Source organism: Bubalus kerabau, chromosome 7, assembly GCF_029407905.1.
Source record: "Bubalus kerabau isolate K-KA32 ecotype Philippines breed swamp buffalo chromosome 7, PCC_UOA_SB_1v2, whole genome shotgun sequence".
In the NCBI taxonomy this organism is placed as follows: Eukaryota; Metazoa; Chordata; class Mammalia; order Artiodactyla; family Bovidae; genus Bubalus; species Bubalus kerabau.
Genome location: NC_073630.1, coordinates 26,320,512 through 26,337,033, shown reverse-complemented (window position 1 = coordinate 26,337,033; position 16,522 = coordinate 26,320,512). Strand labels below are relative to the sequence as shown.

Sequence of the window (16,522 nt, the reverse complement as noted above, 5' to 3'; positions counted from 1 at the left end):
TGCAGCAACACAGATGGACCTAGAGATTATCATATTAAGTGAAATAAGTCACACAAATATATGATATCTTGCGGAATCTTAAAAAATGATACAAATGAACTTACTGACCAAATAGAAATAGACTCGTAGACATACAAAACTTATGGTTACTAAAGGGGAAGGAGGGATAAATTATCAATTTGGGATTAACAGATATACACTATTATATATACAATAGATAAACAATAAGGAACTACTCTATAGTACAGGGAACTGTATTCAGTATCTTATAATACTCTAAAATGGAAAACAATATGAAAAATAATAGATATATATGTATAATTGTACCACTTTGCTGTATACCTGAAACATTGTAAATTGACTATAGTTTGATTAAAAGAAAATTTTTAAAGTACTCATTGCCTATAGAATGAAAAACAACACAAGAATAAATATTGCAAATAATGACAATAGTCAAGTGAAGTATAAACTGAAGCAATTTTTATTTCTTTTTCTAAATAACTTTTTGTTCAAAGAAGAAATTTAAACTTTTAAAAATTTCTGAAAAAAATGATAATGAATACAGCACATCTCAAAATACACGCAAGTGAAAGTCGCTCAGTCATGTCTGACATTTTGTGACCTATGGCCTATACAATCCGTGGAATTTTCCAGGCCAGAATACTGGAGTGGGTAGCCTTTCTCTTCTCCAGGGGATCTTCCCTACCTAGGGACCCAACCCAGGTCTCCTGCATTGCAGGTGGATTCTTTACCAGCTGAGTCTCCAGGGAAGCCCAAAATACATGGGCTGTAACCAAATTATTATAACTAGAGTCTTAAACTCCTTTTATTGACAACACAAAATAAAATAAATGACTTAGGCTTTCCAACCAAATAATTTAGGAAAACAAAACAAACATTAAGTGAAAAAAAAAAAAGCAGGGGGAAATTGACAATAAGAGAATTAATAACAAAAACCTGTATATTATACTTAATAAATGCATTTAAGTGTAAATTCTTAGAAAAGACAATACAGTAGATAGAAAAATCACTCATGCAATTTTAAAAAATAAATAAATACCTAAGTGCCATATCTATAGATATAGAGAATATTAAAAAAAATAATAGAATGTCATATACTTCAGACCAATAAATTAGAAGACCTAGCTAGACTGGTGTTACAGGGAAATATACATTGCTAAAATCAATTCAAAGGAGTTATAAAGTCTAAATAAATTTCAACTTTTGAAAAAAAAATTTATACTTTTGGAATATATATAAGCTTTTCAAATTATTGTTCTGCAATTAGACCCAGAGCTCAAGTATTTCCACAAGCAATACCTTTCAGTTTTCAAAGAGACATCTTACTTTTATCTCTCTCTCTCTCTCTCACTCTCTCTCTCTCTCACACACACACACACAGGAATTCCCTGGCAGTCAAGTGGTTAGAACTCTGAAAGAAAGTGAAAGGGAAAGTCGCTCAGTTGTGTCCAACTCTTTGTGACCCCATGGACTGTCCATGGAATTCTCCAGGCCAGAATACTGGAGTGGGTAGCCTTTCCCTTCTCCAGCAGATCTTCCCAACCCAGGGATCGAAATCAGGTCTCCTACATTGCAGGTGGATTCTTTACCAGCTGAGCCACAAGGGAAGCCCAAGAACACTGGAGCGGGTAGCCTATCCCTTCTCCAGGGGATCTTCCTGACCCAGGAATCAGACCAGGGTCTCCCGCATTGCAGGCGGCTTCTTTACCACTGAGCTATTTGAGAAGATAGGACTCTGAGCTTGGGGGGGAGAGAAAAAGCATAACTAAAGTTCACCCCATTAGAAAGTTATTCTGAATAACTGACAGCACTTTTCTTCTATCTACTGCTTGCCTAATATTATACAATGTCTATAATTTTTGGCAGTACTAGCCCACTATTCATTCAAATATATCTGTTAAGTGCCTGGTATGCACCAAAGATTCAAGATTCTTGTCCCTGAGGAAGAGAGTTGCTTTAAGCACCAAAGAAAACAGAGTGGTAAGTTTCCTGAAAGATCATATACGACATGCTTTGGAGACATAGAAAAGACAGGGGATAAATTTATCTCAAGGAGTTGGGATGCCTTCACAGAGATTATATATTCCTTATTATATTGAAAATTTACTCAAATCTTGCTGAAAATATTTCCTCAATTGTTAATCTGAGTCTTTTTGGTATTACCTACTGCTCAGCAGCATCAGTACTGCAGCTAAGAGCTCAGGTACCTGTGCACTCCTCTCTCTGTGATGAAATGTACTGACAAATATACAAAGGCCTTTCATGGACAGAAGCACATTCAATTCCCAACTGTTCACAGTATTACTTAGGATAGCTTTTAAAACTAGAAATATTATTTTCCAGTAAATTCAAAGTATGAAACCCTCACCTACCACTCCTTTCCAAATCTTCTAAACAAATTTGGTTTTATATATTCTGGTATAATTATATAGGCCAAATATGAATTTATATGGTCTACATAAGAATGGAAGTAGTTCTTCACTAAGTATAACATAGTCATATGGCACTACTTTTATCATATAAACTTATATAAAATGTTTCAAAATAACTACCTGGATGTTGTTAGTATTTTTCCAGCTCTCCTCCTTGTTTAGGAATCATTATCGATCCACCAAACATTTATTACCTAACGTGCCAAGCACAGTGTTAGGAACCCTAATCTAAGTAAGAGAGAAGTCCAAGTACTTCATGAGCTCAAACTCCACTACGTCATTTTCAGTTTGTAAGGATAACTATGAAATCCAATGTTTCCAGTGGCATTTCTGAGAGGGTTTCACTAAAAAATATTTGGCTAGGTATCCAACTCTGTTTGATCCTTTTACTTACTCATGTTCTATTTTGTTTCAGAAAATGTTTGTATTTTCATTTCGCCTGCCACAGTAACAACCAGCCTATCTTCAAAATAAAATCTTTATGGTGTTAACATAGTATCCACTACTCTTTGACAGTAACTCTACCACAAAACTATGGAACCTAAAGACAAAGAACTCTTCGATAAATTATAAATAATAATAAAAACCCAAGCTTTGCTATAAAAAGAGAATGTGGTTCAAAATAAGGGCTTAGTGTGGCCATTAACTAAAGTTATGATATTACTAAAACTACTAAGTGTTATTTAGAAGAAACTAAAAAACTATTGCCTTTGAGAAAACCAGAATTTCAGAGAAGAAAAACATTCACTAAAAAATAAAAAAATAAGTAATTAAAAAAAAATCTTTCCAGTATTTATTTAATACTAATAGTTAAGGGAGAAGATTTAAAAAATAAAGTATGAATTACAGATTTTTCTTTAATAGAGGCAGTCTGTAGCAGTGGAAATAGAACTACTGTGTATTCAGAGGATTGAACAGGCAGATCTGTGCCACAGTAATTCATCACGCCACCCTGAAGCAGTCATCTCATCTCTCAGAAGACTCAGGCTTATCAATGATAAGGGCTAGGAAAACAATATCAATAATTTGATGTTTATATTATTTTCAGCATCAGCTATCCATTAAGTAAGATTAATATATGTTTGCTACTTATCTGCAGTTTTTGCAAGCTTTCTATAAAACTGAAGTTTGAAGAGATAGCTATATAAGTACATATTCATTATATTTATGAGTCAGGGAACCAGTTCTTCTTGGACATATATCTATGTTTACAAGAAGTCAAAGAAGAGAGAAGATGGGAGTGGTTGCTATCTCCTAAAATATACAGTTAATTTCTCTGGTCACACAAATCTGGAGGAGATAGTAACCCATCGATTCTGGATGAAGATGTCCTGGGAGGGATTCAACTCTAGTCCCAACTTGGAGGTGACTTTTTATTGCTTTATATAGTTTGCTTTAATAATTCATAATAAGTAGCCTTGAAACCCTCTCAGTGAAATGAAGTTTTTCTTTAAAAAGCTCACAAAGAAGAAATACCCCCACTTAAAAAGTTCCTGGTTTAAATATTATCAACTGATGGTTTTAAAATTTACTAAAAGCTACTGAGGACTGCAATGGGAACAAAAATAAGCATTGCACCAAATGCACTCACAATTTATCACTTAAAAAAAACAACACTTTTTGCCTCAATATATATTGTGTTGATTACTATCAATGAATGGAAATACAGTCTTAGACTTTCCATAAAATTTTTAGGAAATACTTTATATTAAACAATAGCACAAATAAGATATGTAAATATGAGCCACTTCAACAGGAAAGCAGTTCTTCTCAATTACATATTTGAAGGGAAAATGGTGCCTTTTTTGAGGAAGAGATAATTTTGCCTTTAAAGGCAATTCATCTAACTTTTAAAATAAATCAGTGGTACATACAATGGGATATTACTCAGCCATAAAAAGGAATGAAATAGTACCATCTGCAGAGACATGGATGGACCTAGAGACTGTCATACAGAGTGAAGGGAGTCAGAGAAAAAAATATTGCTTATATGTGGAATCTAGGAAAATGGTACAAATGAACTTCTTTTCAAAGCAGAACCAAAGACACGGATGTAAAGAACAAATTTATGGATACCAAGGGGGGAGAAAAGGGAATGAACTGGGAGATGAAGATTGACATATACCCACTACTGTGTAAAAAATAGGTAACTAATGAGAACCTACTGTACAGCACAGGGAACTTCATTCAGTGCTCTGTGGTGACCCAAATGGGAAGGAGATCTAAAAAGAGGCGATATATGTATACATACAGCTGATTCACTTTGCTGTACAACAGAAGCTAATGTGACACTGTAAAGCAACTATATTCCAATAAAAATTAATGAAAATAAATAAAAATATATAAAATGGAATGTTTCTAAGTTAAACTCTTAATTTAAAAGTATTTAAATGATTTAGCTAAATACTTGAATTTAAAGAAGAATTTAATTCTTCTCATTTTTCTGGGGTAGAAGGATTCAACTACAAAGATTTTTAATCAGAGTATTATCGAATGTCTCAAGTCATAATAGCATCCCTGCTGGCTCAGACGGTAAAGAAACTGCCTGCAACGCGGGAGACGTGGGTTCAATCCCTGGGTCAGGAAGATCTGCTGGAGAAAGGAACAGCAACCCACACCAGTATTCTTGCTTGGAGAATTCCATGGGCAGAGGAGCCAGGTGGGCTACAGTCCATGGGATCACAAAGAGTCGTACACAACTGAGAAACTATCACTTTCTTTTCACTTTCAAAGTCATAATTGTCTCATGCACATAAACCTTAGACCTTGAACATAAAACATAAGTACCACGGTAAAGTCAAACTTCTTTCTTATTTTGATGAAAAGTATGACATGAGTGTGTCTGGGTGTGTGTGTATATATATGCATGTGTATGGGTGTATATATATATGACACATGGTCTCTGAATTCCTGAACAGCACGAAGCAGTATTCTCAGAAAGGGAGGAAAATGAAAAACGGTTTAACATGCTGGAGGGAGGAAATGAGATTTAAATGAGAAGGTAATTAGACAAAGGTTGCATAAACATATAACAAGTAGAGATGTAGCAGGATTTTTTAAATTAATGTATCTTTTACTACATTCACAAAACAAAACTCTAGAAGAAAATTTCAAAATAGAAATAATTATTGAACTGAGGCTTAGAGAAGTAACAGTGGAAATCTAAAGCTCACATTTCCCCCTGAATGTCCTCTAAAAACAAATTCAGTTTTTCATATCAATGTCAGTTGTGCATATCATATCATTGTGACCTTTGTATTCTAATAGGACATAAACCAAACAGTCTCAGGTTTATACTATCTGTCATCAAGAGTATTATCTGCTATTGCTGATAAACTAGTTTAATGGAAAAACAGTCTACCAATGGGTCAAAGATGTGAAGTACATTATCTGCAGATCCAACAGGAAAGCATTTTTTCTCTCCCTGTGCTAAATCGCTTCAGTCCTGTCCAACTCTTTGCAACCCCAAGGACTGTGGCTCATCAGGCTCCTCTGTCCAAGGGATTCTCCAGGTAAGAATACTGGAATGGATTGCTATGCCCTCTTCCAGGGGCCCTTTCTGACCCAAGGGGCAAACCCACACCTCTTATGTCTCCTACTTTGGCAGGTGGATTCTTTACCAGTAGTTCCACCTGGGAAACCTGCATTGTAGGTGGATTCTTTACCATCTGAGCCACCCTCTAAGGGGTTGGGAAGCCCTAAGTAAAGGCAAGTTCAGTTCAGTTGCTCAGTCATGTCCAACTCTGCGACCCCATGAACCACAGCATGCCAGGCCTCCGTGTCCATCACCAACTCCTGGAGTTTACCCAAACTCATGTCCATTGAGTCAGTGATGCCACCTAACCATCTCATCCTCTGTCGTCCCCTTCTCCTCCTGCCTTCAATCTTTCCCAACATCAGGGTCTTTTCAAATGGCAAAACTAACCACAATTCCAAAAGTGAGACAATTGCTTCTATATGTTTAAGCCTACCTTCTAATATACCCTTAAGTTCATGGTTCATCACTGGCCCAATTCAGTGAGGTATCACCTCACACCAGTCAGATGGCCATCACTGAAAAGTCTACAAATATCCATAATAAATGCTAGAGAGGGTGTCGGGGGAAAAGGGACCTCTCCTACATTGCTGGTGGGAATGTAAATTGGTGCAGCCATATGGGGACTCCGTAAAAAGCTGAAAATAATTCCCATATGATCCAGCAGGGCTTCCCAGGTGGGACTAGTGGTAAAGAATCCACCTGCCAATGCAGGAGATGCGAGAGACATGGGTTCAACCCCTGAGTTGAAAAGATCCCCTGGAGTAGGAAACGGCACCCCACTCCAGTATTCTTGCCTAAAAAATTCCATGGTCAGAGGAGCCTGGCAGGCTACAATCCATGGGGTTGCAAAGAGTCAGACACAACTGAGCACACACACACATACGATGCAGCAACCCCACTCCTCAGGATATATCCAGAGAAAACTCTCATTTGAAAAGATACATGGACCCCAATTTTCACTGCAGCACTATTTACCATAGCCAAGACGTAGAAGCAACCTAAATGTCCATCAACAGAAGAATGAATAAAGAAGATGTGGTACATATATACAATGGAATATTACTCACCTATACAAAAGAGTGAAATAATGCCATTTGCAGCAACATGGATGGACCTAGAGATTACCATACTAAGTGAAGTAAGTCAGAAAGAGAAATACCAATATCATACATTGTAAGATTGAAAAAAATGATACAAATGTACTTACAAAACAGACACAGATACACAGACACAGAAAAGAAACATGCTTACCAAAGTGGGGGGAGTGAGAGGGTAAATTAGAAATCTGGAATTAACGGATATACACTACTATATATAAAACAGATAAACAGCAAGGACCTACTGTACAGCACAGGGAACTATATCAGTATCTTTTAATAATCTATAATGGAAAAGAATCTGAGAGAGGAATATATTCGTGTGTATATAACTGAATCACTTTGCTGTACACCTGAACTAACACATTTTAAATTAACTACATTTCCACTTTAAAAATGTATAAAATTAAGTAAGGGAAAAAAATCTTTTTGAGACCATCTGGTTTTATACTTTTAGTAAATATATATCAAAAGGCTATACATTTTTCTGTTGTTGTTCTAAATAAAATACATTTAAAATGCCCAAGTATTCAATTGTGCATTTGATGTGGAAAGTTTATTTACCCTCCTCTGAAGCTATGAATTTTAATAAACATGTCACTGTTTGGTTAGGGAACCTAGAGCTCAGAGGTCTTTCCTGAAATGCTCTCTAGAGATCCAGAATATTGATTTAGCCCTGCAAGCTTGCATACGTTCCCAGCGATGTCCTCATATCATCACAAGGCACCTGGATATCTCTGCCAAACACACGGCTCCCACAAAAGCCTACATTCAAAAGTACACTGACCAACCTGCCTCCTCTCCCCTGACGGTGAAAAACAGAACAAAATAAAAATCTACTGGGTCAGAAAATCCATCATCAACTAAACTTTCTGGAATTTTCAAGACATTTCCTGTGTTTATGTCTCATCAAGCAAGGTCTTGAGTGTGTTTATTCATTAAAACTATCACCCAATAGACAGCATATATTATTCATAATAGCTTTTAAATTTCTCTTCCTATAGTGAATCATTTGTGTTAATGAATACTCCTGGAATCAGAATATCCTTAATGTCTCCCAAAATAGCCAACAAATCCCAATTGTAATCAATTTACTTAGGGTAGGATACTTAAGGGATACTTCCCAGGTGGTGCGGGTGGTAAAGAACCCACTTGTCAATCCAGGAGACATATGAGACATGGGTTTCATCCCTGGGGCGGGAAAATCCCCTGGAGAAGGGAATGGCAACCCCCTCCAGAATTTTTGCCTGGAGAATCCCTTGGACAGAGGAGCCTGCAGAGCTACAGTCCATAGGGTCAAAAAGAGTCAGACATGATTGAAGTAACTTAGCACGCACTTTTAGAGAAGGCAATGGCACCCCACTCCAGTAGTCTTGCCTGGAAAATCCCATGGACAGAGAAGCCTGGTAGGCTGCAGTCCATGGGGTCGCGAAGAGTCGGACACGACTGAGTGACTTCACTTTCACTTTTCACTTTTATGCATTGGAGAAGGAAATGGCAACCCACTCCAGGGTTCTTGCCTGGAGAATCCCAGGGACGGCAGAGCCTGGTGGGCTGCTGTTTATGGAGTCACACAGACTCGGACACGACTGAAGCCACTTAGCAGCAGCAGCAGCATGCACTTTAGAGAAAAAATACATAACCATTAAATGATACTTATGCAAGTCATAGTTACAATTGGGCTTCCCAGGTGACTCAGTGGTAAAGAATCCACTTGTAGTGCAGGAAATGCAGGTTCGATCCTTGGGTCAGGAAGATTCCCTGCAGAAGGAAAGTGCAACTCTCTCTAGTACTCTTGCCTGGGAAATCACACGGACAGAGGAGCCTGATGGGCTACCGTCCACGGAGTGGCAAGAGTTAGACCAGAACTGAGTTGCCCCAGGACTGAGCAACTCAACAACAACAGTTACAGTTGAGTACCTCTGAGGTTCAAGTTCTGAAATAATGTAACTCTGTATACAAAATTACCAAGTCTAGACACTGTAAATTGTAGACACCCTCCCAGTTCCTCCTCTGCCCCATTCCCACTCAATGGGCAGGTGTATCTATTTGAAGGAGCCAGAGAGAACAACAAATAATAGAAGATATGATCACAAAGTGAATTCTTTCTTCTGAAGAGTGTGATTAAGTGCCTACTATGTAACCAAACACTGTATAAAATGTTAGGCATGGAAGATAAGACAGCCTTTGTCCTAAGGATTTCAGAGAAGACAGGCACACGGGACTATATTAAGTGTGATGTCTGAGGGACAAGAAATGCCACAAATATGAGGATGTGCTGATAAGAAATCTGAGCTGAGGCTTTATGGGAAAAGAACAGTTAACCAGGAGAGGAACAACAAGCATAAAGATGTGAATGTGTGAAATATAATGTTATGTTTAATACCTATAGTTAGGAATAATTATACCACACAATCTGAGAGACAGTCAATATGGTGACAGGAGGCTGAAGAGTAATCAAGAGCCAGATAAGGAATGTCAAACACAGAGTTTGATCTACTTCTTATAGGCCAGTGGTTTTCCAAGCTGAGTTCTTTATATAGCAAGAGTTCACAGAGCTGTTCAGAGCCACACTGGCTGAAACGGGGGTAGGTAGGTGGCCCTACAAGTCCCCATATTGTATCCATTTCTGCACTTACCAAATTTACTTCATTTTAATTGTAATAACTTTGAAAGGCAGGTGTGTAGGGAGGGGCATGGGTGCTTTAACAAAGTTTGCCAACAGACATCTATCAAAGGGTAGTAAGAAGGAGTATACATACTTATGGGCTTCCCTGGTGGCTCAGAGGTAACGAATCTGCCTGCCAATGCAGGAGATGTGAGTTTGATCCCTGGATCAGGAAGATATCTTGGAGAAGGAAATGGCAACCCACTCCAGTACTCTTTCCTGGAAAAGAATATGGACAGAGGAGCCTGGCGGGCTACAGTCCATGGGGATCACAAAGAGTTTAAACAACAACAACAATACATACTTATATCTGCATTTAAGAAAGAGCACACTAAAGTTCTTTAAATTGACCAGCGCGGGGAGGGGGAGTGGAAGAAAAGAATCAGAGGGAATTAGGAAATGATTAATTCATGGAAAAAGGAAATTAAAAGTGGTAAGAATGAGCAGAGAGATGTGGACAAGCTGGATTTGTGGGTGTGAGTGGAAAAGAAAGTGGTAGACATTCCCGCTTAACAAGTACACTGTTCTCAAAGAAGAAAGAAGCAAGATGACCAGAAAAATTTAAGGAAAGATGTGTGTGTACATGTGCATGTGAGAGGGATTAAAGATCTGGAAAAGATGGTCAAGGTATTCTCTTGGTTGGTTGGTTGGTTGGTTGTTTTTGTTTTGCATTTTTAAGTCCCCTCAACTCCACCACTAACATTCAAAGGACTGTATGTGTTCTTGGTTGAAAATTACATGAGTGCATGCTAAATTGCTTCAGTTGTATCTGACTCTTTGTGACCCTAGGGACTGTAGCCCACCAGGTTCCTCTGTCCATGGGATTCTCCAGGCAAGACTACTTGGAGTGGGTTGCCATTTCCTCTTCCAGGGGATCTTCCTAACCCAGGGATCGAACCCACATCTCTTATGTCTCCAGTATTGGCAGGCGGGTTTTTTTTTACCATTAGTGCCATCTGGGAAGACACATTATAGACATACACGACATTAACTATGTGATCACAGATTCTCAGAAACCTGTTACTTGTTCTCTCCATCTTTTCAACATTAAAAAAGCCAAGATTACAAATTAATTTCACACTCTGAGGAGAAAGTTTGGTGAGATTAACATCTGTAAAGACAGGTAAACATTTCCATTGTCTTTAGTTGCCTTGCAACTTTCTTTCAGAATACAAAGTGTTTTCACCAGACTCTTTCATTTATGCTTAAAATATCCTATGAGATCAATAGAGGCAGCTGATACTTCACCTTTTGATAGGGAAACTGAATACAAGAATGGTGAAAATAACTTTCATATGGTGCAGTCTATTTTAGCATGGCTGACTCGTTCCAAACTCACAGTACGTGTCATCGTGGACAGGCACTGATGTCCAAAGTGTTACAGTGCTATTTGTGAATTCAGGGACTGCCAAAGTTCTCAGCAGAAACCCATGTCTTCCAGAATCCACTCTCTTGGGACATAGAGACTATGAGGCCAAACTGGGCTTTATACGAATATAAGACAAGACACCACAGATAATGAAGATTTTGCTTTCATATGGTTCAGTCATGACTTGTATTATAATGTGCATGTATAATGGAGAAAGTAAAGGAATGTATAAAGAAAGATGTGTAGCACTATTGTGAATAGAAAACTGAAATTTTCTCTTTTAAGTACATTTCTGCTCCTTTGTTAGAAAGTTACATTTTATTAAAAATAAGAACATATTTAATAACGGATGGGTAGCAAAATAATAGTTTGAAGGGTGCAGTTTGAAGAGCACTGCATTGGATGATCTCTAGGGTCTTTTTGTTTAAAGTCTTATGGTTCAAAGGATAAATCGATCAGGTCTGTCAGAACAATGACAATGAATTTCAGTTTATAAGACTGATCTATAAGGAAGGGACGTCTGAAGTGTTCATTTTAAAAATATGGGTGGTGATTTATATTTAGGATGACAAAAGGCATTTTTCTTTAGAAAAATAAACAGGAAAAAGGTACAATGATAGAAATAACTGTTCCATCTCAAACTACTGAAAAGACAGAAAGATGTTTTAAATCAGGAAACAATAATCACCACAGGTGGGAGAATCTAAGCATATACGATGAACCTCTTCTAGTTTTACCAATGCTTCTTTGACTCTTTCTAAGCAACTTAGATCTGTTTCATGTGAGAATAAATAAAAATGTCTACATTAATTAGACAAAGTGGCTATAAGAGTATGAATAGGCAAATCCAAACATTCTAACTCCGTTCTCCATAAGCAATCTGGCAAAATACAAATCGCTAATATTTCCTACAGAAGGCACAGGGAGCAGAGGCAGGAGCTGTCAATATGGAGACGTGGAGCTAGTCTGGGTTCTGCCAGTAACTAGTGACTTAGGGAAGCCATACGTCACCTCTGGGTACCCTATTTCCTATAATGGCCACACTTCATTGGTCAATTTAAAACTTGAAAACATTTCTTCTTAATCTCTTGTGTGCCATTAAGCAGTTAAATCATTTTTCTTTAAAATATATCAAACCTATCTTTCCTTTTCTGTCTTATCTCTTACCATAATCCATGTTTTCAACCTCATTCCTCAATGACTCCAACTACTTCCTGCATCTCCCTACTCTTCTAGACTACTTTTAATAATATCACTAAAGACCTGAATTTACCATGTTACTTATCTGCTTCAGCTGTTCCTCAGTATTTATATGAGAGCAGGTAATAATCTTTAGACTGCCCTTAGAGTTTTACAAAAATTGACCTCACTGATCTTGCCATCTTCCCATCCACTACTTGCCAACTCTGTGAAAAGCTGTCTGCCTCTTCCTTTTTCCTAGTGCACCCCTGCCTGCAAAGCCAACATCCTAATTTTATTCCACCTCATGCTATTTCTCATTTACTTCAGTCCACTGGGATATCATTCCTTACTGTTTTATTTGTTTTATGGCTGATGATGTGAGGCTGTATGACCGTGAACTGTATAAAAATAATTTTAACTAGAACTTTTACTTTGGAGTTTTTTTAGCTTCATTGAGGTATGAATGACAAATAAAACTAACATATATAAAGTATACAATATGATGATTTGACATAGATACTATGAAAGAGCTTCCCCCATCGAGTGAATTACCACTACCATCTCCTGACGTTTAGGTTCTTGGGTTTTTTTGGCGAGAACATTTAAGTTGTACTTTCTTAGCACATTTTAATTATACAATACAGCATTGTCAACTACAGTCACCACGTTATATGTTAGATCCTGTAACTGAAGGTTTGTACCCTTTTACCAACTATCCAAATTCCTCCTCGCCTCCGAGATCCAGACCACCACCTTCCTTCATGAAGTCTTTTCTACCTGTTTTGGTCTAGATGTACCTCGCCGTTCTCTGAACTTCCAAAGTTCTTATCTGTATCATTCACTTGGGTACCTGGGCAAACGTTTATTGGTGATGCATGAAGAAGCTGTACATGATGTTCTCACTCTCTTTGAATCACTCCGAAAAAAAACGCTCTAGGGGCTTTGTGGTATTTCCCCTCTACTGGAAACACTCTGCCCCCATGTAACTTTATGGTATGAGCATATTCCTTTTTCATATTTTTTACTCAAGAAGTAATTTTATCCTGATGTCTTTTCTGACTACTCTGTCTTCAATTACTAACTCACTATGCCTCCAATTTCCTTTTTCTGACAAAATGCTCATGCTTAGTATTCGCTGATATTCTATATAGTATGCATTTGTATTTATGTCTGGTTCCCACTCTATAAACAAGGAAAGATTTTTGTCTGTTTTGCTCATTAATATGTCCCTTCCTAAAGAGTGTCTGGTATTTGATAGGTGGTCAAGAAACACTTTTTGAATGAATTCATTATTAAAAAACTAAAAGCAACATTAGTAATAGTGATTAATAATAATAAAAAAAATGCAACTATACAATTGGGAACTTACTATGTGTCAGGCCCTGAACATATTATCTATATAACATTACACAATTCTATTATTATTTAACTCTGACCTATTTTCCTCCTTGCCAAATAAAACAAGGCTTAAAGAGGTTAAATAACTTTCCCATGGAACACACAGCTAATCAACATTACTAAAAATAAGCCCCAGCTTATTTACTACTGAAAATAAGTCCTCGGCTGAGCTTACCAAACTGTAAAAAAACTAAATGCAAAATTAGATTCTTTTTGGATATGAAGGAAGGACTCCTTCAGGAGTAACCTGAAAAAAAAAAAAAAATAACAGCTAATATTTTAATCTTCTGTCCTCTTTTCTTTCTTTTTAAAAAAATATTTATTTGGCTGTACTGGGTCTAGCTGCAGCACGTGAGATCTGGTTCCCTGACCAGGAATGGAACCCAGGTCCTCTGCATCGAGAACACGGAGTCTTAGCCACTGGACCACCAGGGAAATCCCTGTCCTCTTTTCTTGTTAGTAATTTATCTTATGCTTTCCCCTAAACTTTCATTTTTCCTTACTTATCCACCCGTTACCTCCAAGAAGAGAAAATCTTCTGACTAATGTTATGACTTGAGATAAAAATTTTTTTAACATATGTCTCAGTTCTCATGTTAAAGCCAAACACAGAAAGAATAGCCACAGTCCCCACAGTGAGGGGCAAAGCATTCACTCAGGGAGGAGGGGAAAAGCAAAGAAAGCTTTATTCATAATTACCTAAGATTTTCCAGTATGAGAGGGGAAAGAGGAAGTCTATTTTCAGTGACAATGATTACTCTAAAAACATTAGCATGCAAGGGGAAAATTTTCATTCTGAGAGTTACCACTGTGCTGAGTTCTCTTTCCCTTACATGGTGACTTAAAATTCCCAGGGCAGAGAGGTAATCTAGGCAGATGCACTTGCCCTGTGTCTTGAAAATGGCAATATCCAGGAATCATGGGAGTTTAACTGAGGACACGTTGGAAAGGATTTCTCAGCACCAGGTCAGTCTCTAAGAAGTATCAAGTGGCAGAGTGGATACTTATATCCTCAGGCATCTGTAGTGAGGGCAGAGATTAAGCTACACAGGCTTTTTAGAAGATTTACTATGCTGAATGCATAAACAAGACTCAGTGAAACTAAAGCAGAATTACCTGCTAAAGAATTATAGATGAAAAAAAAAAAAAATCTCATTCCTCCTTTTCTCTAGCTAACCTGTACTTCCTCTCCTACAATGCATCTACAATTTAAACAAGCAAAGGTATATACAGTAGAATTTATTCTACTATTCATCTTAAGGGCTTCCCTGGTAGTTCAGCTGGTAAAGAAACTGCCTGCAATGCAGGAGACCCTGGCTTGTTTCCTAGGTTGGGAAGATCCCCTGGAGAACGAATAGGCTATCCCCTCCAGTATTCATGGGCTTCGCTGGTGGCTCAGATAGTAAAAAACATCTGCCCGCAGTGCAGGAGCCCTGGGTTTGATCCCTGGGATGGAAAGATACCTTGGAGGAGGGCATGGCAACCCACTCCAGTATTCTTGCCTGGAGAATCCCCATGGACAGAGGAGTCTGGCAGGCTACAGCCCATGGGGTACCAAAGAGTCGGACACAAACCAGCAACTAAGCACATTTATTTTGAATGTTTCTGGGAAAAAAATAAATCAGCTCCCTCCTCCTGTATGTCTATATAAAAGATAGTGATCTGATTAAAAAAAAAAAAACAAACAATGAAAAAACCTTTAGGTTGGGATGCTCATTAACAAAATTAATTGATCTTTATTAAGATCAACTATAAGAACATAATGAAAAGGGTGTCTTTCTCTTTGTCCGTACCTCTATTTGCATTTTTCAGAAAAAATCAGACTCTTCTGACATCTGTCATTCTAAACTTTAGTTCTCAGCTAGGTCTATGGAGCCAAACTGTCATGAAGCCCAGCTGCCTAGGCTCAAGAGATGCTCACTTTCAGACCAGTAAATAACCATAAAATAGCATTATTCTGGTCTTCAACAAGATTGAGACAAAGTAGCCAGAGGTGAGATAAGAATGGAGAAAAGAAACATTGTAACAAGTGGTTAAAGACAAGAACTTTCTCTGTGTTTACTGTATTTGAATGGTTCTCATTTCTCTTTTACTAAGATATCAGACATTAAGAATCTGATGAAAACCTTCCTTTTCTCCAGAATAAAAAACAAAAAAAACCAAAAAAACGTATACACTTAAAAGTCAGCACACAACTTTAGGGGATTCACAGACCTTAAAATCTAAGCCATGCATCGTAAGCATAGATAATAGAGGTATTTGAGAGAGTACGGAGCTGGAGACTGGACAAAAGGTGGACCATTCAAATGAGAATAAACATACTTGCAAACTGGCATCACTGTCGCCGGGCCTTACCAGCAGCTCTGTCCCTCACTGCACCTCCTGGGTCATGGCCTGCTGGCTGCCGCCGAGCCCATCTCCTGCTTCCATGTGAGGCAACTCAACCAGGAGCAAAGGCAAGTGGACAATCTTGAGAGGGTCTGCTGCTGAATGGTGGCCAGCCTGGAAAAGATGAAGAGTTTAAACATTTTTAAGAGCTAAAAGGAACTAGGCATGCACATCTGGTATGAAAGCTATGATGCAGAGTTTAGAGGTTTTAGATGCCTATAGTTAGGTATTTCCCCACTGTGCCGTTGGCTCTGAAAAATTTCGGGGTTTAAGGATCTTTCCCAAGGCCATCAAAGTCTCAATGGCACCATAATATATGTCTAATATTTGCGGAGCAGTTTGCACTACCCAAAGCATCTCTGCCCATGTCAGTCTGTGATCATCACATCTTAACTATGATTATCAATTAAGTTTGAGAACCACTGGCTT

At 37.9% G+C, this 16,522-nt stretch overlaps 1 protein-coding gene across 2 annotated transcripts in view; it reads right to left on the bottom strand.

Moving 5' to 3' along the window:
* TET2 (tet methylcytosine dioxygenase 2) overlaps positions 1-16,522 on the bottom strand; it is a 142,617-nt gene that overhangs the window by 81,409 nt on the left and 44,686 nt on the right. Inside the window, exon 2 of one of the 2 annotated variants that reach the window (XM_055587866.1) lies at positions 16,028-16,207. In XM_055587866.1, coding sequence (XP_055443841.1) covers positions 16,028-16,041 — 14 coding nt within the window. In that variant the 5' untranslated portion in view covers positions 16,042-16,207. The remainder of the gene's footprint in view (positions 1-16,027; positions 16,208-16,522) is intronic. The other variant, XM_055587867.1, reaches the window with a different exon arrangement.